Source organism: Galeopterus variegatus, unplaced genomic scaffold, assembly GCF_000696425.1.
Source record: "Galeopterus variegatus unplaced genomic scaffold, G_variegatus-3.0.2 Scaffold201, whole genome shotgun sequence".
Lineage (NCBI taxonomy): Eukaryota > Metazoa > Chordata > Mammalia > Dermoptera > Cynocephalidae > Galeopterus > Galeopterus variegatus.
Genome location: NW_007726312.1, coordinates 335,061 through 359,144, shown reverse-complemented (window position 1 = coordinate 359,144; position 24,084 = coordinate 335,061). Strand labels below are relative to the sequence as shown.

Sequence of the window (24,084 nt, the reverse complement as noted above, 5' to 3'; positions counted from 1 at the left end):
AGATCTATATTTTTGATATCAGCTTTGACCAAAGGAGACCCCCGGCCTCTCCCCGCCTCTTCCTGTGGTTCGTTGGCTCCCTCCTCTGGCTCCGTGCTGCTCTTGGGGGGAGGGATGTCACTGTTGGGGCTCTCCCAGCCCTACCTCCGGCCCTTGCGACCACACCCATTCTCACTGTGAATCTCCCCGCTGGGGTCGGAGCGTCGGGCAGAGTTGGGGAGTGGGGAGGGGACTGAGCCGGCCGGAGGGCACCCCCGCTCCCCGCTCCCCCCCACCCCGGGACTGATAATGTGAAGTTCCTCATTTTGCACAAGTGGCACTAGCCCCAGGGCCAAGCCTTCCCTCTCCGACCACCAACGGTGGGGAGTTCTGGGGTCAGAGGGCTGAGACAGCCCTGGCCTACCCGGTCTCCCACTCCCGCGGTGTCCCCTCCCTTCCCTGGGGCCCCGGACCATATTTATTGCATGCGCCCCGGTGGCCCCCCATCCCACGCCCAGGCTGGGCTGGGCTGGAACGTGGTCTCTTTAGCTCCCTCCTCCTCGTTTGTATATTTCCTACCTTGTACACAGGCTCTTCCAGAGCCGCTTCCATTTTCTATACTCAAACCAAACAGCAATAAAGCAGTAACCAAGGACCCTGACCCAACTGCTCTCTTCTGCCCTTGCACAAGGACCTGGATGGGCAGCACCAGGGTGGTGGGTGAGGGAGCTAGAAAGGGCTGCCCTCACACAGATGCAGAGGCATGGACCTACCTCCCCTCCCCAGTCCCAGAAACAGATCAGCAAGAGATCAGGTATGTTTTATAACTAAAAATTTATTAAGGAAACAAAACCAGTGCTGGAAACGGGACAGAAAAGAGAGATGGGTCTCCTACCCACCCAGTCATTGGCTTTCTGCCTGGGGAGAGGATCTCAAAGGAGAGGCCAGGGACCCTGTACCCCAAAGAGCCCAGTCTTGTAAGGCCCTGCAGGACTCCTACCCCAAAACCATTGGCCTTGGCTTTCCTGCACAGTCCCCCTCCTTCCGGCATATTCCTGGGCCACAGGAAGGGCACAGCTATGCTCCTGTCCTCTGGGCAGGTTACAGTCAGATGGTGGCCTCAGGCAGGATTCCCTCACTGGTCCCATCAAGATTTATCCCTGGCTCTACCTAAAACCCTGTCTTCCCTTAAGTCCTCCTTATCCCTGCCCCTGGGTTGGAGGAACTCATTCCCAGTAGGAAGCCTCCAGAGGGAGGTTTTGAACATGGATATCAGCTAAAGGGGCAACAAAAACGTCAAAGGCTAAAGGGCCCCTTTATCAGTTCTTCTAGTGGGTGGAGGGGAAAGCTAGAAACAAGGTGAAAACTCCAGGTGAGGCAATGCTCCTCCAGGCACTGGACCACGGCGCCTACCCTCAGGCTGGGCTGTATAAGCCTGGAAGTTTTTTGGAGCACAAGGGCCTGGGATGGAAGGACTAGAGTGGGAAAGCTTTATTAGGTTCCTGCCACAGGTAGCAAAGGAGGGAGATTCAGAGTGAGAACCCCCATGACAGGGAACTGAGGTGAAGAAATTGAGGGGATCAAGATCAAGGAGCTGAGAGGGATCTAGTAGAAAGGGAAGGAAGGTGAGGGGGTGTTCTGGAAGAAGGGAGGGCAAAGAGGCAGAGAAAAGTCTCAGGAAATATCCTGGAGGGAGAACTAGAGCAAAAGGAAGGCCAATTAGGGGTGATGGAGCAGGCAAAGGCCACCCAGGAAGCATGGGACTGAGACCAGATGTCCCTTCCCTCTAGACCCATGACTATCCAAGGGGAAAACAATGACAAATGGTAAGGGACCCAGATTGATAAGGGCAAGAACAGCAGCAGGATGGGTGTGTGTGATGGGATGTGGGGTAGAAGAGGTGGGGGCCTAGGGCTGCTGTTAAAGACATGGTATCCAGAACCCAAATTAAGTCCATGGGGGAATCCAGGCCTCAGGGAGATGAAGAGCACACCCTGGGCACTTTCTTCATGACATAACCAAAGCATCTTGGACACATTCAGGACAGAGGTTCTGAAGAAGGTTAAAGGGACCTGTGATTTCACCTGCATCTGATGGAAACTCTAAAACGCCTGCCCCAAGTCCACCGGAGAAAGTGGCTGAGTCCCCGGGGTGAGAAGGTCTTCCCCCGGCCCTGGAATGAGACAAGGGAGGAGAAAGGCTGAGAGCATGGGCGGCCTATTTGGCTTGCCCACCTGCTGTCGCTGTAGCCAGCCACCTGCCTGCTAAATCTTGGCAGCCCAGGAGGGTCCCAGCGGCTTCTGCCCGACCCTTGGGAGGGGGCTCTGTGAGGAGCAGCTCCTCCACAGCACGGCCACAGCGTGGGTTGGAAGAGGATGGTTTATTGTCTGGGTGGATTGGTGGCTCAGGCACGTGGGCATCTTCCGTGCTACACTGGGCGCCTGGTGGCCTCTCTGGAACGGTTCCATAGGGTGGGCCTGGTGTGGCCCCCTCAGCCCACCTGGGCCCATGTGAGGAAGGCCGGGATGTCCCGCACAGGCACATTCCTCGTCAGTGCCTTCACACGCAGGTTCCGGTCATCTGTCAACAGCACCACCTCCCGCAGCAGCCGAATTGGCTCCTCTGTTGGCATGAGAGAGCAAAAGGACTTCACTAAGGACAGGAGACAGAGGCATTGGCTGCCTCTTCTTGCCCTGGAGGGAAATGTGGTCCTGGGTGGGTTCAAGGCCAGCCATTTCTTGGCCTTCTGCAAGTCCCTTTTTTCATCAGACCCTCAACCGAGGGTGCCCCTTCTCTGCCTCCTCCCTACTAGCTTAGAGAGGGCTATGCTGGGCCAGGGTTGAGTTTCTGCCTCCTGCACAGGACTCTGTTCTGCTTTGTGCCTGAGAGCTGCCCAAACCCACCAGCCTCCAGAGACCTGTTTCCAAAGACTCTGGACTGAAGGAGTAGAAGAAACCCCTTGCCTTCTACTCCTTCTGACTTCATGGCTGGTCCTGGACTCACAATAAACCTCTTTTTGCACATCCTTTCCCTCTAATGCCAGCAAGTCGATACTTCAGGCATCCAGAGGTAGAAAACTAAAGATGGAATAGAAAGTGGATCCTGGACTGGCCAGTTAGCTCAGTTGATTACAGTGCAGTGCTGATAACACCAAGGTCCAGGATTCGATCTCTGTACCGCCCAGCCGCCAAAAAAAAAAAAAAAAGGAAAGTGTATTCGGGGCTCCCAGATTTGGCAGAGGGCTTAGCTCAAGGGAGCTCTGAGAGGAGGGCAAGGGTTCTTGACAGACTGAGGCCATGGCCAACTGATTTCCTCTATTAAATAAAAATAATCTATGTATATGGTGAAAATCTCTAATAGTAGAAAAAAATAAAAAGGAAAAGTAGAGTCAGGATTATCCTCCCAGCTCTCTGTCCTGTACCCCAGGGGTAGATCTGTATATCTTTCCAAATTTCCTTATGCACATTTACATGTACTTATACTTGCATATATAAACTTCCCCCTAGATCACTGCAATCATACTAGCCATACTTACTTTATTCAAATTTTATATATTTTAGGGCCGGCCGGTGGCTCACTCGGGAGAGTGTGGTGCTGATAACACCAAGGCCATGGGTTTGGATCCTACAAAGGGATGGCTGGTTAGCTCACTGGCTGAGCGTGGTGCTGACAACACCAAGCTAAGGGTTAAGATCCCCTTACCAGTCATAAAAAAAAAAAAAAAAAAAAAATATATATATATATATATATATATATATTTAAAAGATCTTTCTATATTGGCATACATATCCTTCATTCTTTTTAGATGACTTTTTTAGCATGATCTCTCCAATACCTCTTTCCCCCCAACCTTTAATGTATTGGAGAGAATTTAAAGTGAGGCCAAGCACTCACACAAGTGACATCCCCACCCCCGGCACACCTATTCGGTGGCAGGTCTACTCCTCAGTCTCAGGCTGGGCATTTTCTGATGGAGGTCCCAGACAGCAAGGCACAGGAAATGTCCTGTGGTGCGTGCTGACTGTGGGGGTTGGCGGGGCTGAAGGGACTGCAAATATTCATGTCTGACCCGAGCAGTTTCAGGCTTGCCAGCTCTAGGCAGGGAGGCTGAGAACTGGCTTTCAGCCTCAGGAGGAGTTTGGGGGATGAGGGAGAGGCTCATGGGGTTGATGGTAGTGAGAGAAGAGGAGAGGAGAGAGGAGGGTGTGACAGGAGGTGAGGGGCTGTTGTGAGCAGCGAGGGAAAGGAAGGCAACCACGGGGGAGGGGATGCTCTGAGACCACTCAAGTGTCTGGGCCTGGCCCCTCCAGGGTGTGTGAGTTTGAGGTGGGGAGGTGGAGTGCGGTGCTGTGGGGGCTCCCAGCTGGCTGGCTGAGCCTGTCTGCGGTCCCACCATTCCTGCCCTGGGCCTCAGACCAGGAGAGTCCCAGGCTTTGGGTCAGCCAACCAAGCCCTGGTGTTGCTGGCAGGGGTCTGCAGGGGTTTCTGTGGATACTTTGAGACATTTTTAACAATAAACATCCTCTGTTTTGACACTGGTAACTTCACTTTGTTAGAAACCAGAGACTGTCATCTTGTCAGGCCCCATCCGCCATAATCCACATGATTTTAAAATTCAACATCGTTTACACATAAACATTTGGTGACGGTTTCTCTGTGAATCTGACAAGTTAATCTGCTAAGAATCCACACTGACAAATGGGGTTTGATTACACCAGCCGTTGCTGATGTAATTCTGATAGGGGCGGTCCTCAGGATGGCAATGGGTTTCTGTAGGCTGTTTGGGGTGAAGTGGGGGTCGGGGGACTAGCAGGGCCAAAACCAAAATGTGTGTGTGCCTTGAAAGAAATAATTCTGAGGCTGGGGCGGGGCCCAGTAGCATCAGACCCACACTTCCCAACAAGGCCTTCTACATCTCACGCAGAAGGTACCCCTCTAGGAAACTGCCCAGGGCAGAGCACAAGCTCTTCTGTTTGGCTCAGCCAGGATTTCTTTCAATCACTTGAATGTTCTGGATCTGGCCCTAAGGGACAGTACATACAAGCCATGTGGTAGGACCCCTCAGAGAAACAACAGTTGTGGGCTCATTACCCCCTCCTGGAACAGAGACTCAGGCAGGAGTGAAGGACTATGCTAACATGGCAGGGAGGAGAGGCAGGAGGCAAGACAACCTCCAAAGCAGCCTGAAGGCCAAGGCCAGGAACATGAACAAAGAAGAGAAAGTGGAGACTACATACAGGTAGACAGAAACCAAATGGTGAGAATTAACATCTCTGTAGATGACACTGAGCTAGGAGGTCCTAGGAATTCCTCCCCAAAGAAGAAATATCAGAATCCTAGGAAGCAGGAGCAGAAACCCCCAAGCATCACCAACCCTGTGGGGCTGTTCAGGAAAGAAGGCACAGGATTGAGGGTGAGGTGGTCAGGCACTCGGAAGAGAGCCCCATCCCAAAGATGGGATTCTGCTCACCAAAAATGTCTTGAGAAGTAGACTGAGGGCTCAGTCCTCAAGCTCTCACCTGCCTCCAACTCCAGCCAGCCTGTAAAGTGCTCTGGATCACGACTGTAGAGACCAAGAAGGCCCACTATTCGCCGGGGAGGTACCTCTGCCCCAGGTCTGAGAGGGGTGGGAAGGTGAGCACAGCCAAGAAAAGAGAGCATGCCCCAGAGAGGGGGCTGTCCTCCTCAGAGCTGCAGGGGGCTGGGCTGAGGAGACTATGGTCAGAACAAGCTACACTGAATCATGAAGACATTCTTGCTGTCACGGGGAACTCACAGAGGGTCCAAGGATGGAAATGGATGTACACCTAGTGGGAACGCTTACTGCCTAGAGCCAGGCTTCCTGGGCTAGCCTCATCCCTAGCTGGCCCAGGGTCCACTTGACATTCCCTGTGTGTGTGGGAGCTGTGACAGGGAGGTTTGACTTCCAGAAGGGCAGAAAACGGGGCTGGCCTCAGCCTGGCATCAGCCCTGAGCTCTGATAGTTTAGGCTTCTCAGGCCAGAGTCAGTGGAGGAACCCATCTCAGGGGCCAAGGATGCGCAGGGTGAGGTAAGGCAGGCTGATGGATGATCCCGAGGCGGAGGCAAAGCTGTACCTTTGCTGGTGGGCATGAAGTCCTTAGCCTTGTCTTTGCAGTAGTGGAGGCAGCAGGAGAGGATCAGGTCATCGTTGTTACCCTGGAGGAAGACAGTATGAGAAGTGCCACTGGGCAGGAGGGGGCGCCATGCAGAGGAGACAGTATACTCTGACTCTGGGGCCCTGGGAAGGGCCACATCCCAGAGCTCCCCCAATACGTGCTATGGTCCTTCTTGGCCCAATCTAACTATACCAAGAGTGATCTAGGGAGGAAGGAACTCCCCCTTTCTGGGCTTCTGTGGTGGCTGTTCCCTTAGCTGTGCCTAGGCTAACAGGCCTTCCTTTAGCCCCTTCTTCCTGGAGACCCTGTTCTGAAGGCTGGCTGTGGGCTTTCCCTTCCTGCTGGGGGTCTCACCAGCTGGCCAGTGATGTCCTCACTGCGGAAGGCGATGGATTCAAGTTCATTGCCACGGCTGGTCAGGGCCCGTAGGCAAGTGTCCCGACTCTCAAATCGCCGCTCAAGAAATTCGATGGACTTCCGGGCCTTTTCTTGCACCACACGGGCATAGCCCCCAGCCCGGTGGTCTGTCTCCTGCCCCTTGGCCAGGCCATCCAGCTCATTGATCACTGATGAGACAGAGCCCCACAAGGTAAGAACCTCAGCAATCAGCAATTATGCCTGCCTTCACCCTGGGCCTTTGTCCACTCACTTTCCCAGCCAGCCCCTTCTCAGACCACAGAACCCATCCTTCCCCACAGGAGCTTTCCAGTGAAACTCTGGCAGGAGATGAGCTTTGGGGGCAAGTACAGTGTCCAGACTTTCGGTGCCCTATCCCTTTTCTGCCTCTTCTCCTGGGCTCCGCCCTTCTCCTGAGGAGAACTTAAGGGGATTTTTCTGGAGCTGCTATATTCAGAGGAAGAAAACTGGCCCCTCTGTTTCATTCCTTAGTTAGAGGATCAAATTAAAGGGTCTCACAGGAGAGGCAGGTATGTAGCAGCTAAAGGGAAAGTGAGGTACTCCCATATCTACCTAAACCCTCAACCACAGAAGTCCAAGGGGGGCAAAGTTCTGTGCCCCACTGGCAGAGTGCGGCAGGGAGGTCACCACCAAAGAAGGGCAGCCATAGCCTCACTTCCGAGGACCCTGGTATTCCTCAAAACTGTGTGTGTGTGCGTGTGTGTGTGTGTCTGCCTATGCGTCTGGGACACGGCTTCATTTTCTGGTGAAGATTCTTTCCAAAATTCCAGCCAAAAGCCTGAGGTCAAGTGGGAAATATGCACTCCTTGGGGGCTCTGGGAGAGTTTGGGGTCTGAGGCCTCTCCTCGGTACAATGATTCATGGCTCAGGGAGTCGGCATGAGCATGCTGTTCCATGGTGAGCCTGGCACTCATTGTCTGGGTATTCAGAGACACTTTCTGGAAAGGGCCCATGTGGGAATACACACGCACACATGCGCACACACACAATGCCAATGCTTTCAGCAACCTGAAGCTGCAGTGTCCACACAATGCAGGGCTGACGTTGGGAGGCAGTGGTGGATGGGTGTATGGTACAGCAAACAGAACATCAAACAGGAAAAACTGGTATTCTATCCCAAAATCTGCTTTCCTGCTTCCAAACTAAACAGGCTTCAAAGGGGAAGCTTGTTTGTGCTTCTGCACCAGGCGGGGCTCCTCAACGCTGGGGTCAGGCCTAAGGAGCACAGAGCAGGTTAAAGAGCACAAGAAACAAGCAGGGAAAGCTGTCGGCTTAACCCTTTGCTGCTCTTGGGCATAGGACATGAGGCCACTAAAGAAGGCATCAGTGAGGAGGAGCTCCCCTCTTTCAGGCCTTGAGAGAGGCCAGGGACCTGCCCAGCTGAGGCAGGTTCAGAGAGGCTGGCCTGGATGGCTGCAACAGAGTTGTCAGTTCCTGGCGCCCTAGAGGGTTGTCTCTTTGTTCTGCATGTATCCTCTGGCTTTTCTCATGTGTTTGCTCCCTCCCCACCAAATCTGGATTTATCTACTAAATCGTAAGTTCCTCAGAGCCAAGGGCCATAGTTCTGCCTTTCATTGGATCTCTTGGGAACAAGAAGACTGAGCACACAGTAGGGGCACAACCAGTGCTGCTGATTAAGAATACTGATAGCCTAGGAAAGTGTCTGAGGCAGCTTCTGAGTCTTAGGGGGCTCCTGAGATGTCAGCAACCTCTCTCAGTTATACCATTTCCTGATCATCTAGCAAAAAGTGACCTGTTTACTTTCTTTGCCCTGAAAACCTCCTGGGTAGGAAAGCACAGAGACATACTACCCTAAAAGGCACCCCACCCCAGAACCCAGTAAGGGAAGTGGGGAAGCCCAGGACGACATGATGGTCTTGCTGCTCTGCCTTGGTGATAGAAGTTGCTCCACTTTTGAAGGACAGAAAATCCTTCCTTTGGTCTAAGGGCCTGGGTTTAAGAGGTTCTGGCCAGGCCACATGGGGAGGGGGAAGGAAGACAGGGCGGGTGGAGGCGGGGAGGAGGGATGCTTCAGTGCCAACATTCTCAGGTGGTGCTAACGTGTTTCCCACAACCCCCCAGGGTTCTATGGCCTCTGCAGGGGCGGATGTTTCCTGCCCTTTGTTTCCACCCCCATCTGGCACTAAGACACTTGGGACTGGGAGGGAAGGCCCAATGGAACATCTTGGCATGGATGTCAGAGGTGGCTTGGCAGGCTGACTGCTAGTCTGGTGGCTTTTTCAGAGGACAGGGCTCCCAAGCCTTGCTCCAAGTGGCTGCTGAGAAGGGGACATTAAAAAGCCTGGGCTTCTCAATCATCTTCCAGACCCTCTCCCTCCATAGTACAGCTATCAGCTATATTAGCTATATCAGCTATATCAGACAGGAGCCCAGAGGACAAAGCCCACCCTGAGGCTGACCCACCACAGAGCTCCAAAAACCAGGAGGTGCCCAGATAGTCCCCTGGAGATAGCCCAGCTGGGCTCCTCTGGCCAGAGAGTGGAAAAGTAAGCTAGGTGGGTCCTGAGATGCTGACCCTATACCAGCACCAATGACCAAACAGTCTAGGGGCCCAAGTGGTAGGAATCCGCATGCATGAGCCAAGGGCTTGCTCTGGAGGGTTCCTGCCGGCCTGGCCTTTGGGTGACATTGGCTAGAAGAATGCTACCTCGAACCAACAGAATGATCATGAAAAGCTACAAGACAATCAGACCAAAGGCATCTAACCACTTCAAAATCCTCCCAGCCTTCCTGCCAGACCACCCAGCAGCACTGCCGTTATCTGCCAGGGCTGAGTGTTTACCAATAACGGGAACCAGCTTTGCTGTTTTACTGCAAGCTTTATAAGGATAAAAACAAGGGCAGGGCTCAGGCAGCCTCTGGTTGCTGGGACACAGGAGTCCATTTGCTCAAGCAGTTTAAGCCATGGATCAGCCATAATAATTTGAACTGCTTTGATTATTAAACAATTTCCCTTGCCTCACGCATTCCCTACTTCCCTGCAAATCCTGTCTTACACACGCACAGCAGGGCTTTGCCTGCCCGGCCCCCTGCTGTGGGGCATGTGTGCAGGGGGGCTGCTGCACACATGCAGGGCTGCTCTGCCCTTCCCGCCTGACTCACCGATGAGGGGCACCACCAGGATGTACTTCCTGCTCTCCAGCAGCCGTGCCAGACTGGCCAGGTGGTCAATGAAGCCGTTGGTGTCTGGTACGAGGAACAAGGGTCTGATCTCGAGCTCCATCTGCCTCATCTGACTCTGGTCCTCCAGGACAGCCTACAGGGACAGAGAATGGTGAGTGAGTCAGGGAGTGAGCAAGTGAACAGGTGGGTGAGCCAGCGTCCCCAGGAACCTCTTCCCCTTCAGGGGAAGAGTCAGCCCTTGTCAGGCTTGAGGGACAGACCCAAGGGCTGAGCAAAGCAATGTGATCAAAACCAGCATACACCAAATGGCCTGGGGAATGAGGCGTGACTAAAACCCTGCCTAGGACTGAGAAAGGACCCTGATGGTATTAAAAATAACAGGTCTCTGAAAGTAAGACCTTGGGCTAAAAATCAATGAGGGAGAGTTGGGTTCCTTGGACATGAAAATGGTTTCACATATATTTTCCAGGCAACATCTAGAGGGGTACTTCTCAATCCAGATAGTTATGATATCCAGAACAGATTTTGTTATTTCAATTTACAACACTGTGTAGCTAAAAAACCAAACCAAAACCAAAACACAACAAAGTTAAACTCAAAGGCTATACAAAAAAAGTGATGCTGACAACTAATAATACCAAACAAAGTCTCCTGCAGCAGCCGGAGTCCATGCAGTGTGATGAATTAAGACCCCACTCATGTCACAAACAGCAACAGCTAGACTGATTACAATTATTACCACTTTCCCCTCGACCGGCACAGTGTTTCCTAAATGCTGGTCTTTTCTGTTCTACTTTTGCCACAACCCTGTACAAGCTATACTATTATTTACTTCATATTTTTCTTCAAATTGACTTGAAGTCACTTTTTTGGCTTAGCCTCTTCTTCAGCCAGGATATCCGTGGTATTGAGGATTTGACAGCCTAGTCATATGTTTACTAGTGCAAGCTAAACTGCCATAATAAAAGTGGGAATCTCTTCTGCTCCAATCACCTCCTGTAGCACCAGTGATCTGTGCAGCACCCCTCACCCCTTGGAAAGAGTATGGCCCAGTGCCTGTCTGTCCTGCGGACTTTCACTTATCTCAGGGAAGCTTCGTGCACATCTGCAAAAGCCCATTTTCTCAAGTCTGACAGCTTTACATGTGTGGCAGCGACCCTTTGAGATTGGTTCTGGGTATATCTGTCACTACAGAATGTGGTCACTATTGTGCTGTTTCCTCTTCTGGGGACCACGGCCAAGAAGCAAACTGATCTACTGGCATCTGCTCAGACAGCATGTTACCCATGTAGGGAGCTGGAGGGCACCAACACAAAGTTGGCAGGGCTGGGCGAGCAGGCCTCAGTCCCTTCTCGCCCTCCCATGGCCTTCTGCCACACAGCAACTTGCAGGGACACAGACACAGGCATAGGGCAGAAGGACTGGATGTGCGTGCCAACTGAGATGGGGCCCACAGTGCTGACCTTGGCCACCAACAGTTATTGAGGCGGCTGTTCAGGTTTCACTGACAACGACAGTAAAACTGAAAGGGCATGCCTTCAAATGATGGGGGTGGCTTATCTGTGACCTGCCAGGGACCTTTCCCTATGAGTAAGTTGTTGCTGCCACTGCCACCACAGCTGGTGAAAGGCCTAGGCCACAGAACAGTGGCAAGCATGAGAAATGTGGCCAAGAGGCCCAGTCTGCTGAAGTCATCCTATGGATCTCACCTCATGAGGGGCAAGTACCACTGCTGTTGGCTACCTTCCCAGGGGACCTGGGTCCCTGCCCATCCCTATAGGGCTGCCAGCTAGAGGGTGACATCCATCTCACCAAACTTGACTTGGGCATTTGGTAAGAACAGGAAATGGTCCCCACTCAGGTTCAGCGAACAACCCTTTGCCCTTTCTCCTCATGCAGAGGGAGCATCAGCTTTCCTGGTCCTCATTTTTCCTGGCCTTGTGTTCTTTGTCTAGCTTTTTTGCTGCCAGGAACGCTTTTCCTGGGACCCTAGGCCCTTAAATCTCTGTCTTTCTGGGTGAGAGGGGACAGAACAAGCACTGACACGTGGCTTGGGGAAGATGGGAAACAACAGCACCTGTAGTGACAGGGGCTCTGGGTCCTAACCAGGCACTGCATCTCTGCCACTGCCTGGCCAAGACTCCTCTCACATGTCAGTTTTCCTGCCTTGAGTCACGACACTCCAGCTGGTTTGACTCTATCAAGGAAGTGGAACTGGCTGCCACTTAGCTCCTAGTACCTTGTATATCCTTTCTTTATTGCTGGAAGTAGGAAGGAGGGCCTTTAAGCCAGGTGGCCAAGGGAGGCTGGGGGCTAACTGAGCCAACCTGTGTGTACTGATAACAGGACAGAAGAAGAATAGAGATGCAGGGTCCAGGGAAGCTCTAACTTCCTGGGGTTCTTGGAGCTCTGGCTCGTGGCCAGAAAGGTGAACAGGCCACAGCCAATTAGGGAGGTGGCAGTCTTGCTGGTTCCTTGGGGGTGGGGTGAGGCCAAGCTGTATGAGGGTGGTCGGAGCTGTGCTGCCATCATCCGGTTCCAGGGACGCCTGCAGACAACTTCCCTTAACCTGGTTCTGCCCAGTGAGTCACCACACAACTGCTTCCTGTTCCCCACATACCCTCACAGAGTCTCAGTAGATTAAATGAGGCTGCTCCCTCTCCTCCTGGGGTACCAATGGGCTTCTGGGGGTCATACCTGGGTCATGAGACTGGTTCAGTTCCCTTACAAGGAATGGCAGACCAAGGAGGACTTGGGAGCCTGCAGTCACTCTTCTATGGGTGTCTGTGTTTCCGGCCCTTTCTAAGCGGCGCTGTGTGTGTGTGTGTGTGTGTGTGTGTGTGTGTTTAGGATTTGCCCTCCCAACTTTTCCAGATTTTACCCGTCAGATTCCTGGCAGCTGTACACGGCGCCTGTGCCGGCCGTCACGTCCCATTCCAATCTCTGGGTCGCACGGTGAGAGAAGGACACAGGATGCGCAGGGAGTGAAAAAGTGATGTCGGTGGGGAGAATGCCAAGTCCCCCCTCACAGCCATGGGACACTTGGGGAGAAGGGGAAGCATGCTGCTGTGGAGTTCAGAGGCCGGTAGTGAGATTTATTTTTGTTTGCATGAGTAAAAAGCTGCAGAAGCCTCTGGTGGGGGTGAGGGGGGCGCAGTCGGAATGCTGTGATTCAGACAGACTGGCCCTGGCCTGCAGTCAAGTGTGCTGACCCGGAAGCAGAGTTCCATAGGAGCCCTTCTAACTGCAGCTAAAGTTGGGCCACAGTGGTCTTTGGAGACTGTACTGAGAACCCAAGGAAAGCACAGACATTGAATCAGATTGGTGGCAATACAGACCAAGTTGGCATAAAGTGTGGAAGAGAAAAAGAACTTAATTCTGTTTCTGAAAGGTACTAAGAAACCAACTTTCTTTGAGGCATGGGAGCTTCCTGGAGCAAGCTGGTGGTGAATTGGGAAAGAGATAATACACAACAATACCTAAGGAGGAAGCTAAAGAGCTTGGGTCCCCAGGAAGGGCTCTTTTACAGGTTAAGTTCCTTCTTCTATACACTGGGGATGATTTTATAATGCTAACCCACTGAAAATGGAGACACTGAGAATAACAAAAGCAATGCCATTAGCTGATACAGGACTTGTGGAACTTGAAGAACCTAGGTCATGAAGCAGAGCCAGACCAGGAGAAGTCCTCCTTAGGTCTTCCTTCTGTTTTGGGGCTCTACATGGAGTGTGGCTGCTTCTTTTCCTCTAGAGTGATGGAATCATTCGTTTCTAGCCAGAGCAATGTCGTCACCAGGAATTAGAAATTTTGTAACAGCAAATTTCCATCTTCACTTTATACATAAAAGTACCTGACACACATATTAGTAACTCAACAAATGTCAGTTTCCTTTCTTTCTGTCCAACTCCATTTTTCATTTTCTACATATCTAGGAAGCTAAATATCTAGGGAAACCACTAGGGACCAGAACTGGGGATAGGAAGGGGTGGGGGAGAGGACTACGGATTATTATAAGACTCATAGTACCATTAAAAACAAAACAAAACTATACGTATATAAGTGAAAAATGAAAAAATGGAAATGAAAAAATAGAAATAGTTGGTGAGATAACCACTGCAGACAGTTCCTTCTTGAGCCAGCAGAAACCTAAGGGAGCAGATACTGCATTTGCTATAGAAAGCAGGCAGAAGCACCAGCAGCATCCTCTGGGAACAGTAGGGTTAGCTTTTTTTTTTCCTTTGGCAGCTGGCCAGTTCAGGGATCCAAACTCTTGACCTTGATATTATAACACTGAGCTGTAACCAACTGAGCTAACCAGTCAGCCCATTAGCAGTGCCCCCAAAGAAAGTTAGGATCTTTCTTTGGGGGCACTGCTAATGGGAAAATTGCCACTTAGAATTCCTTTCCTGAGTGTCCAGAAGTACCACAGGGCTTAACATATACTTGCTTTCTTTTTAAAATTATAATTATGACAACTTGTTTGATATTTCTTATTGTTTTATGAGGATTGATCTTATTTCCAAACTAGACCAGAAGGTGCTCAAGGAGAACTGCCTACTTTTCCTGTAGTTTTACAATACCTAGCATAGAGCTTGATGTATCAAAGGAGCTCAGTGAACTAAATCACAGAATCTAGGGTCAGCCCATGGCTCACTTGGGAGAGTGTGGTGCTGATAACACCAAGGCCATGGGTTCGGATCCCTATATAGGGATGGCCGGTTAGCTCACTGGGGAGAGAGTCGTGCTGACAACACCAAGTCAAGGCTTAAGATCCCCTTACTGGTCATCTTTAAAAATCAGTCAATCAATCAATCACAGAATATCAGAGTTGAAGGGCACTTTGAAGATAATCTGAATTGTAACTGATAACTCTTATTCTGAAAAAACCAAAAAAGTATGCCCTTTCCTGATGGAGAGGGAGTGGCAGGGCTAAACATGACACCTCTGAGCTTCCTCCAAGCAGCAGCCAATGGCCTGACCACTGCTGGAGGATAGGAGCCCATGGATACTGCTAGAGCCAGGGAGGTGGGAGCAGGTGGAACAAACTGGAGGCCCAGAACTATAGTTTGTGGAGAAGCTGGAGCAGGCTTGGGTGAGGAGGGCGGTTGCCCAGCTCTGCAAGCTGATGTGCTTTCCTGCCCTGGTGTGAACGTGCCCCTGGCCTGGTAGTTGCTGGCTCCCACCCTGCCTCCGACAGTGAGGAGCCAAGGCTGAGTGTCTGCCTTCCGCTAGCTTCCATACAGGTGTGGGGGGCTCTGTGCATACCCCATTGTTCCACAATGGCCCCCCCTCCCCCCAGCTGGGTGGCAGTGTGAATGGACTGCAGCTATATTTAGCGTGAAACTCCTGGGGACACCACAAAGGAGTGACTGCATCTTCAGGAGGGTGGGTGGGCGGGAAGGCGACAGGAGAGTGAAGCTATTTTCAGAACACATGTCATTGCTGGCTACAGAGCAAGACTGTGGCCATAATGCCGAGGGAAACAATAGCTGTGGCCAGAGGAAGAGCCTGTTATGTTTCAGGTGGGATGTTTGCAACTGCTCAGGAAACCTGACCCCGCCCGACAGCAGCACAAATCATAGCAAAGCCTCGTGGAGGCAGTGAGGAGGCGGGGGATTCACAGGGCCAGGGCCAGCATGAGGTGCCAAGAGGCCATGCCTCATGCCTGGAGGATTTTTAGTGACTACTTTGCCCTGGGGGCCTGGTTAGGAATGAAACACTTATGACCAATTTCCCAGACAAACCATGTACCCTGCTCTGGTCTCTGGACGCCTCCCAAAAACGGCAATGGGAATGAAAAGAACTCAGGCAGGAAGCAGCAAGGTGGGCAGAACCAACCCAATATGAAGCTCTGTCTCAGGCAACAAGGCAAAAGCCTGGCTGAGCCAGAGAGTGCGGCCTCAAGGCCATGGGTGGGTGGACTTGGCGCCCCCAGCATTCAGGGGCTTGCCTGGGCACTGCAACTCCAGCTGCACAGGCCCCAAGAGCTCCCCACACCCCTTTTCTGACCTCCAGTCGGCCCCATTCACCAGCCCCTGTGCAACGCTGCCGGAAGCAGGGAGGGACAGGCTGCGGAGGGAGGCCAGGCCTCACCTCCCCCCATCTCCACAGATGAGCTTAGGCCCTGGGGTCTAGGTGGGAGCAGGGAAGTGAGGGTGTGGCTACAGCCCCAGATCTCACTTGGACTTTACAGCCATCATGGGAGCCAGAAGGATTTTTTTCAACCCCATCTTCATATCCCCTTCCCCAAACATGTGTGGTTCCTGTTTTGCTGCATCTGTAAAAGGCCCTGGGAGCTGGGGACTTGCCTTACACCTCCCGGTTAACACTCTGGAGACTGATGGAGTTCAGAGCAGTGTAATTTACAGCCCATCTCTCGGATCTTAATTCACTCGATGCTCCTTTCTTCCTTATTGTATTAGTGTGACCCAGGTACCTGCCAACAATAATGGCCTCTCTAGCTAGGAGCCTCTCCCCCACTCCCAGGACAATTTATACCTTTTCCTTGGGATTTTCCCCCCTTAAATTAAACAAAAAGAGGAAAAATAAGAAAAGGTTAGCATGGGTTTGGAGCGCTGAAGCCCCCGTGGTTCTGGGCAGGGAGCCAATGGCCCGAGGGCACACACATGTGTGTGCTCTCCCAGAAGGGCCTTCACCGGCCCTGTTTTACAGCCACCTCGGCACAGACTCCAGGGTTCACGCATATGGCCAGACAGATGTGTCTGGCTTACGTTCAAGGCTGGAAAATGAAGAATTATGGAAGTGAAGGGCCCCGGGCATTAAAGAGAGGGGGGGAAGGGAAGGGGGGAATTTTTCCTCTGCTGAGAAATCCTCCTGTGGCTGTGAGGCTGTGAGGCTGGAGGAAGGAGGCTGACAGGAGGCAGGGCCGCCAGCAGTGGTGCATGTGGGGCCTGTTCTTAAAGGGGCCACAACAACCCCATTCTGGCTGGCTCACAGCAGACCCTAAATGCCTGGGCCCAAGCAGCCACGTCTTATAGAAAACCTCCAATTTTTTTTTTTTTTTTAAGATGACTGGTAAGGGGATCTGAACCCTTGACTTGGTGTTGTCAGCACCAGGCTCTCCCAAGTGAGCTAACCGGCCATCTCTATATAGGGATCCAAACCCGTGGCCTTGGTGTTATCAGTACCACACTCCCCCAAGTGAGCCACGGGCCGGCCCAAGACCTCCAATTTTTAAGGTACTGCTTGTCGCCGCAGAGGCAAAGCTCAATGTGATGCTCTGGACAGGGACAGGCCCCCCAGCATGTTCTCCCACAGCATCCTGTGCTTCCTTTTTGTAACAATACTCATTCACACTTCAAATCACTGTGTGAAAAGACTGGCTTCTTCGCTACATTGTACATTCTGGAATGTGACTTTTTTTGTTCACTCCTGTGCCTCCCAGCTACTAGCATAGTAAATGTTCAACACTACTTGCTACACTGAGCTGAAGACATCATCCCTGATTTCAAGGAGTTCACAGTACACTGGGGGAAACCAATCCAGAAATAACTGTAATACGAGACATGATAGCAGATCCACAAACAAAGTATAAATCAATGCTACAGGAACACTGAGCAGAGAGATGAATTCCTCCTTTGGGCAATCAGGGAAGGCTTCACTGGGGAGATGGAGTTTCATCTGGGGATGGAAGGAAGAATAGAATTTCAACAGGTAACAGGAAATGCGGAGCAAAAAAAGGGTACTCTGGTTTGAGGAACAGCATCAACAAAGACTTGAGAGTGGGAAAGGGCAGAGTGTGTCTAGAGGCAGTGAGCAAAGAGGAAGGTCAGTGTCCTCGTCCACACAGGGGGGCTTTAGCATCTGGACGGGCACTTTACATGCACTGTCATTCATTCTGAGGCCTCATAGCGACTCTAAGGGGTAGGTGCTATTACCACTTTCATTTTATAGATGAAGAAACAGGCTCGGAGAAGTTAAATAATTTGCCCAATGTCATATAGTTATAAGGACTCATGGGGTATGAGGCAGTGGGGGAAGAGGATAGAAAAACAGACTGGGGACAGACCAGAAAGTCTTTTTTTTTTTTTTTTTTTTTTTTAAAGATGACCGGTAAGGGGATCTTAACCCTTGACTTGGTGTTGTCAGCACCACGTTTACCCAGTGAGCAAACCGGCCATCCCTATATGGGATCTGAACCCGTGGCCTTGGTGTTATCAGCACCACACTCTCCCGAGTGAGCCATGGGCCGGCCCCCAGACCAGAAAGTCTTAAATGCCATAAGAAATCAGACTTTATTCTACCAGCCAAGCAAAGGCATCAATGTTTGTTTTTTTTTTTTTGTCCTTTTTGAGACCGGCCGCACCGCGCTCAGCCAGTGAGCACTGTGAGCGCACCGATCATCCCTATATAGGATCCAAACCCTTGGCGGAAGCACTGCTGCACTCCCAGCGCCGCACTCTCCTGAGTGCGCCACGGGCTCGGCCCAGGGCATCAATGTTAATTGAGCATCAGACTGGCTCTTTTGGGAAGAGAATGATGCACTGGATGCAGCGGGGAGAAACAGGAGCCTGGTGGGCACACTGTGTACTACACAACTCCAGGAGGGGCTAGGCACAGACTACAAGGTAAATGGCACCCTCTGGAGCTGTGCAAGGCAGTGGCCTTGATTGCTACAACCTAAGCAGGTACCGTACCTGAACTAGAATAATAGTAGTGGCAGTGGGGATAGAGAAGAGAGGAGGGAATAGATGAGTGAATAGATAGGATCTGATAAGAAATCAGACATGAGAGTTAAAAAGCTAGGGTGGAATTTAAGATGATGCACTAGTTGCTACCATCTATTAAGTCACTGAACAAACATTGTTGAGAACCGACTCAGCTTGCTGAGACTAAGAATAGACAAAAAACAAATGGTGGTGAGAGAAGCCTAGGACACTGGTCTGGTCAGCAGAGAGAAGACAAGGGTTCATTCACGTGTGCTACAGTGAAGTTCGAGGAAGGGGGCTTCAGCGCCCAAAGCAACAGTGAAGGGACTCAGTGACAGGGACTGAGAGGGCTAGCCAGTTAGCTCAGTTGGTTAGAGTGTGGTGCTGGTAGTTCCAATGTCCAGGGTTCGATCCTTGTACCAGCCAGCTGCCAAAGGAAAAAAAAAAACAGACAGGGACTGAGATTTGATAAAGATAGGTCATTGGTGATTTCTGACACAACAGTATCTTATAACTATGGAGGTGGTGAGTAGAGACAAAACTTTTGGGAAGATTATTGGTGAGGAAGAAAAGTGCCACAGGGGAGGAAGAAGAGAAGCTTGAAGATGAAGCTGGTTCAGGGGCCACACAGAGGTTTACATGTAGACCCATGGTAGGCTGAGGAGGCAGCCACACTACAACAGATGATGCTTGTAGAGGGCATTACACATTTGATTCCAGTGGCAGCAGGGACATGAGTATGTCTAAAGAACAATGGATCCCAACTGGCTTTCATTCCCCTTCCTGGGGCAGAGTAAGATTAGACTCATCAGACAACAGCGACCATTTATGGAGCACATACTATGAGCCATGCATTGTGCTAAGTGCTTTACATTCACTGTCTCAAGGAGGCCTCACAGCAACTCTAAGGGGTAGGTGCTATTACCACTTTCATTTTACAGATGAGGAAACAGGCTCTGAGAAGTTAAATGATTTGCCCAATGTCACAAAGCTAGTTAAGTGGCAGAGCCTGAATGGTAATCAGGTCTGCCTGACTGGATGTGCCAAAGGAGAAGGGCAGGTGAAGAGAGTGTTGAAAACAGACTTCCCTTAAGAGGCTGAGCAGGTGGCTTAACGCTTCCCCATTTTTAAAGAGAGGAACATGACTGGCTCTTCCCTGTCTGCTCTGAGCTCTAGATAAGAAGAAGTGGGCTTACAGTGCCAGGGGACAGACCTGGGTGTAAAGCTACACAACTATGCCAGTTGTCGAATAAGGCAAATCATTCATTCGTACTGTCAGAGCTAGGGCTCACACCTTTCAAACCCATTGTATAGACTGGGTCACCAGACCCCTCACATGCCAGGCTAGGTCACCAGACCCCTCACATGCAGGTCCAAGCTAGGTAATTGGGAAAGATCCCGGGAGCCGCTGGCAGATGACATGAGCTCAGTCCTCAGCAGCAGCAGCAGCAGCGGTGGTGGCCTCTCGGGGCATCCTGGGGGCCCTGGCAGCAACAGCTGCTAGCAGCAGTAGTGGCCTCCCCGTGGCACCCTCCTGGGGGCATCCTGGGGACGCGGGGGCTGTCATGGATCAGAGCCACTCATCCTTTATACTTAAGTCCACAACCCAGGACACCTGGGCGCACATGCATATGTACATCAAATGCTCAGCAAGATTCTGAACATCTGAGGTGCCCTGACCATTTTCCTACATTTTCCTAACACTGGGACAGAAAGACAAACTTGCTGGAAGTGAAGGTATGGTTCCACGAGGGGGCAGATGGTGGCAGAAGTCCTGTGTGGAGATGAAGTGGTTTCTCTCTGGGAGGGTGTAGAGTATCCCGCCTAGGGGGGGCTCTTCCATTACAAAGGGAATTGAGATAAGTAGACTGTGGCTAAGGCATCCTCTCCCCCTGAGAATAGGTGTTCTCAGCTGAGAATCTGTGGCCTCTCTAGGAGTATTTGGATACAGTTCAAGCGAACTTTGAAACCCCTTAAGTTGAATGAAAGATTCTGCATGTGTAGTGTGCATTTTATAGATTCTCACTGGGGGACAAGCTTTCATAGGATTGTCTGAGAAGAACCTGCCCCTACCCTGGAGCCCAGAATGAAGGAGACTCCAGACACCAAACACGCAACCAGAATTTAGTGGCAGAGTAAGAAAACAGTGGGGCAGAGTTAGGACACCATGAGACCCTTCCTGAGAGGGTCCTGCTCACCCCTCCTCCCTGCCCACATTCCCCTCATAGCCTGCACAGCCACCACTCTGATGGGAACCACCCTCCCCAGGCAGGCCCCACCTGGATCTTTTCTTGGCGACGCTGCTGCTCGGCTATCTTCCTGGCCAGAGCCAGCTTCTTGGCCCGAAGTTCCCTGATGTCATCCTCTCCCCCGCTGCCTTCAGCCTCTGAATCTTCCTCAAAGTCTTCAATCACCACGTCCTCCTCCTTTGAGTGGTGGAGCAGACCAGGGGGAAGAGAAGCTTGTGAGCCCACGGCACTTACTGAACTCCCCCTCTGCCCTTTCAGGCCCCATCCCTTGCTGATCAGAACCATTCCTTGCAAAGGGTCCGAGAGTGTGTGCTTCCCTCTACCCAGACAAAGGCGGGTTGGGAGGAGCTGTCAGTCTTCTCCACAGTTGCTCCCTTTTACTCTCTAGGGAACTTTCCTTAAAGACTCACATCGTAAGTCACTTACTCTCACACATATATACTTGCATGCTTGTACGCACACCCTCTGTTCTCTCTTGCACACACTCACAAAGTCAGACTTTGGACCTATTTTCATTATGAAATCACAAATAATTCAAGGGGGAAACAACACAGAAAGTTAAACCACCCAATTTAAATCTAATTCATGCTAATGATCTGATAGTAATCAACTCTGGCCAACAGCTGGGAGTTAGGCGTGGAAGCGCCCTGCCCCAGACAGCAACAGGGAGCAGATGCTGTAGCTCAGCAGACCTTGCCCTGGTTTCTTTTTAAGACCACAGCTTGGCGGTGTGGGGACTTCTGGGCCCCATTACAGGAATTCATATGACCTTGCTCAGCTGCCCTCCCAGGGCCTGGGCAGGGTAGGAGGTGGCTGGCTAGCCTAAGGAGCCTCCTGCCAGGCTGGCGGAGCATTCCCCAGGGATGGCACCTCCCTGCTTGCAGCCTCAGCTCTCAGCAGACATCGCTCCCCGGGTGGTCTCGGGCTCCATTCCTCACTCTCTCACTTTTGGCCTTGCTCATTAGAGAACATGCAGCTGCCTAAGAGAGGTTCCTTTGAGGGACAGGGTTAGTACGGGTATACAGGGAGTGATTTAGTAGGAGAAGATTCCTGTGTTTCTAACTGGATGATAATAACGACACTGATTATGACAATAGCTACCATTTTACTGAGTGCTTCTTATTGGTCAGGTACTGAGCTAAACATTTTTCGTGTATTAACTCACAATCCTCACAACGGCTTGTGAAATAGGTACTATTACCATCCCCATTTTATAAATGAACAAACTGAGGTTTAGAGTTAAACAACCTGCTCAAGGCCACATAACTAGTAAGCAGCAGAGCAGGGGTTCAAAACCAAATGAGCCAGACGCCAAAGTCTGTGCTCTTACCAATAATGGGCAAACCCACAGGGTAGGGGCCTGAATCTAGACACTAAGTCCAAATCCAGCCCTTAGTGGCTCACCATTGCTAGGCCTGCCGCAGACCCACCCTGGACCTGTTCAGTACACAGTGCTCTTTCCTCTAATTGCTCATCTCAAGGTAATATTCAGATGGATTTTCTTGGCTGAAAGTGGTTAGTAAAGTATGTGGGTGGGTAGGTAATCGGGGGATGTTTTGTCTTGGGAGCAGAATCTAGCAGTGGGAAGACAGGTGTTTTGGTAGCACCCCTAAGGAACTGGACCCTGTTCTGTTCACAAAGAATGATGTCTGAAGAAACATCTCCCCCTACCTCTCTCAGCTTAAGAGATTCAGTCCTGCAGTTTGGGGAGAGATGAGATCTGAGAATGGAGCCAGAACTGCTGCTATCCTAAGAGGTCTCAGGGGTCTGGGGTGCTGTCCACAGTCACCACTCATCGGACAACATGCATGCTATAGTGTCACAGGGCTCACCTCCAGAGAGCCCAAGGCCATGGGAAGGAGGAAGACTATCTGCACATTCACTTCCTTGTCCATGGGGTTAACCTGGACTGGAGTGAGTAGAACAGGATGCCCGCCTGGCCCCTGAGGGAACACTGCCTCTGCCCGCTCTGACCAGGGATACACAGGGTTATCATGGGGCCTGGAGCGAGCTTGACAGGTCAAAAAAGGGTCAGAGAAGCTTGTCTGAGGTTCGCTCAGCTCTCACAGCAAACGAGGAAGTGCAGGGTTATGAAATTACACACACCAGGGTAAGTAGGGTTTCCCAGGGGCCACTAACATAAAGGAACCCAGGAGGCTCGTGGGAAAAGGAAGAAGTGGGCAGCCTGGCGTGGGTCACAACCTTTGTCTGGTCAGTAAGCCTAAGCAGGTGAGAGAGAGTAGGGCACAGCTAAGACCTGTGACCAGAGAGCTGGTCTGTTCCTCGTAAGAGTGGAGAAGGCCCTCCTTGGCTTTTATGCTGTGTTCCTCTCTCTCTGGGCCTAAACTGCCTAACTGGGTTTGGTATTGCAGGCTCCACTGGCCAGGGACATCTCTGCCGGCAAGCCTGCAGAGCAAGTCTTGCTCATCCTCCACTGCCTGCCTCAGCTTCAAACTGTGGGTGAGATAACTGCCTGAGGCACTGCTCCACTCGTGCTTCCCCACACTGTGCCCAGGGCTTGGGTGGCATTGTTCTGCCCCCTGAAGCTTGGACATCCTGGTGGCTTTAGCAACCCCACTGTCTCCTCCCATGCCGACAGCTCATTCTTTCCCGTTATTCCCTGCCCAGGTTTCATCTGGAGAGTCTGAAATCATGGGCTCAGCTTTATCCCTGGAACCACCTCTGTCCTGGAAGCTGAGCCCTGTGTCATCAGGGGTGGGGTGGGGTTCTCCAGCTATTCTAATGAAGCCAGTCCAAGACTCTGCTGCTCTGAAGGAAGACTCTGATCCAAAGGTAGCCACTCTATCACTGTTTCAGATCACAAACGACAGCTTCCAGCTGACATCTGGCTTCCTTGGCCTGTTGCTGATTTCATCCCTGCACCCCGCCCTGCTCTACCGGGCGCTAGAGACTGCTGCGGGCCAAATGACTGTGTTGGCCTACGGGTGACCTGGCCTCTGGCTAGAATTGCTTCCGTCCCTTCTCTCAGTCCCATGTTCCTTCCCACCTAAGTCCCCTCTGTCTTTAACACTGTGGGGTAAAAAGAAGGAAAGAGTCAAACTTTAGGCAAAAGTGAGGTGTGTGCACACACACACCCAGACAGAGTTACCCATACCCAGACACACAGCAGGGCAGCTGGCAGTGATACTAAACGCACACACGCTCCGACACCATCACACACTCACATTTACTCAGAACCCACAGCCAGCAGGGAAGCTGGCAGCATAGTTCACTTAAATTGACATACAAACCCAGCACACAGAGTCAACAATCACCCCCAGAAAGATACACATGCAAGGCAGGACAACTGCCAGTGGGGTTTTGCACGGGTGGGTACACAGGATCATGCGCGCACACGAACACACACATGGTCTGGAGTGAAGCAAGGGCTACAGGAACAACCAAGGGCAAACAAACAAGAGGAGAATTCCTTAATCACATCAGGATGTGCAGGAGGGAGGGAGGGAGGGAGGGAGGGAGGGAGGGAG

General features: G+C 51.6%; 1 protein-coding gene across 2 annotated transcripts in view; it reads right to left on the bottom strand.

Moving 5' to 3' along the window:
* Positions 1-794: 794 nt before the first annotated feature.
* Positions 795-24,084, bottom strand: part of SMG6 (SMG6 nonsense mediated mRNA decay factor) — a 227,294-nt gene continuing 204,004 nt past the window's right edge. For both annotated transcript variants that reach the window (XM_008565649.1, XM_008565653.1), the window contains 5 exons: positions 20,627-20,773; positions 9,658-9,811; positions 6,472-6,683; positions 6,076-6,157; positions 795-2,601 (listed from right to left, as the gene is read on the bottom strand). In XM_008565649.1, the coding sequence (XP_008563871.1) occupies positions 2,471-2,601; positions 6,076-6,157; positions 6,472-6,683; positions 9,658-9,811; positions 20,627-20,773 (726 nt within the window). In that variant the 3' untranslated portion in view covers positions 795-2,470. The remainder of the gene's footprint in view (positions 2,602-6,075; positions 6,158-6,471; positions 6,684-9,657; positions 9,812-20,626; positions 20,774-24,084) is intronic.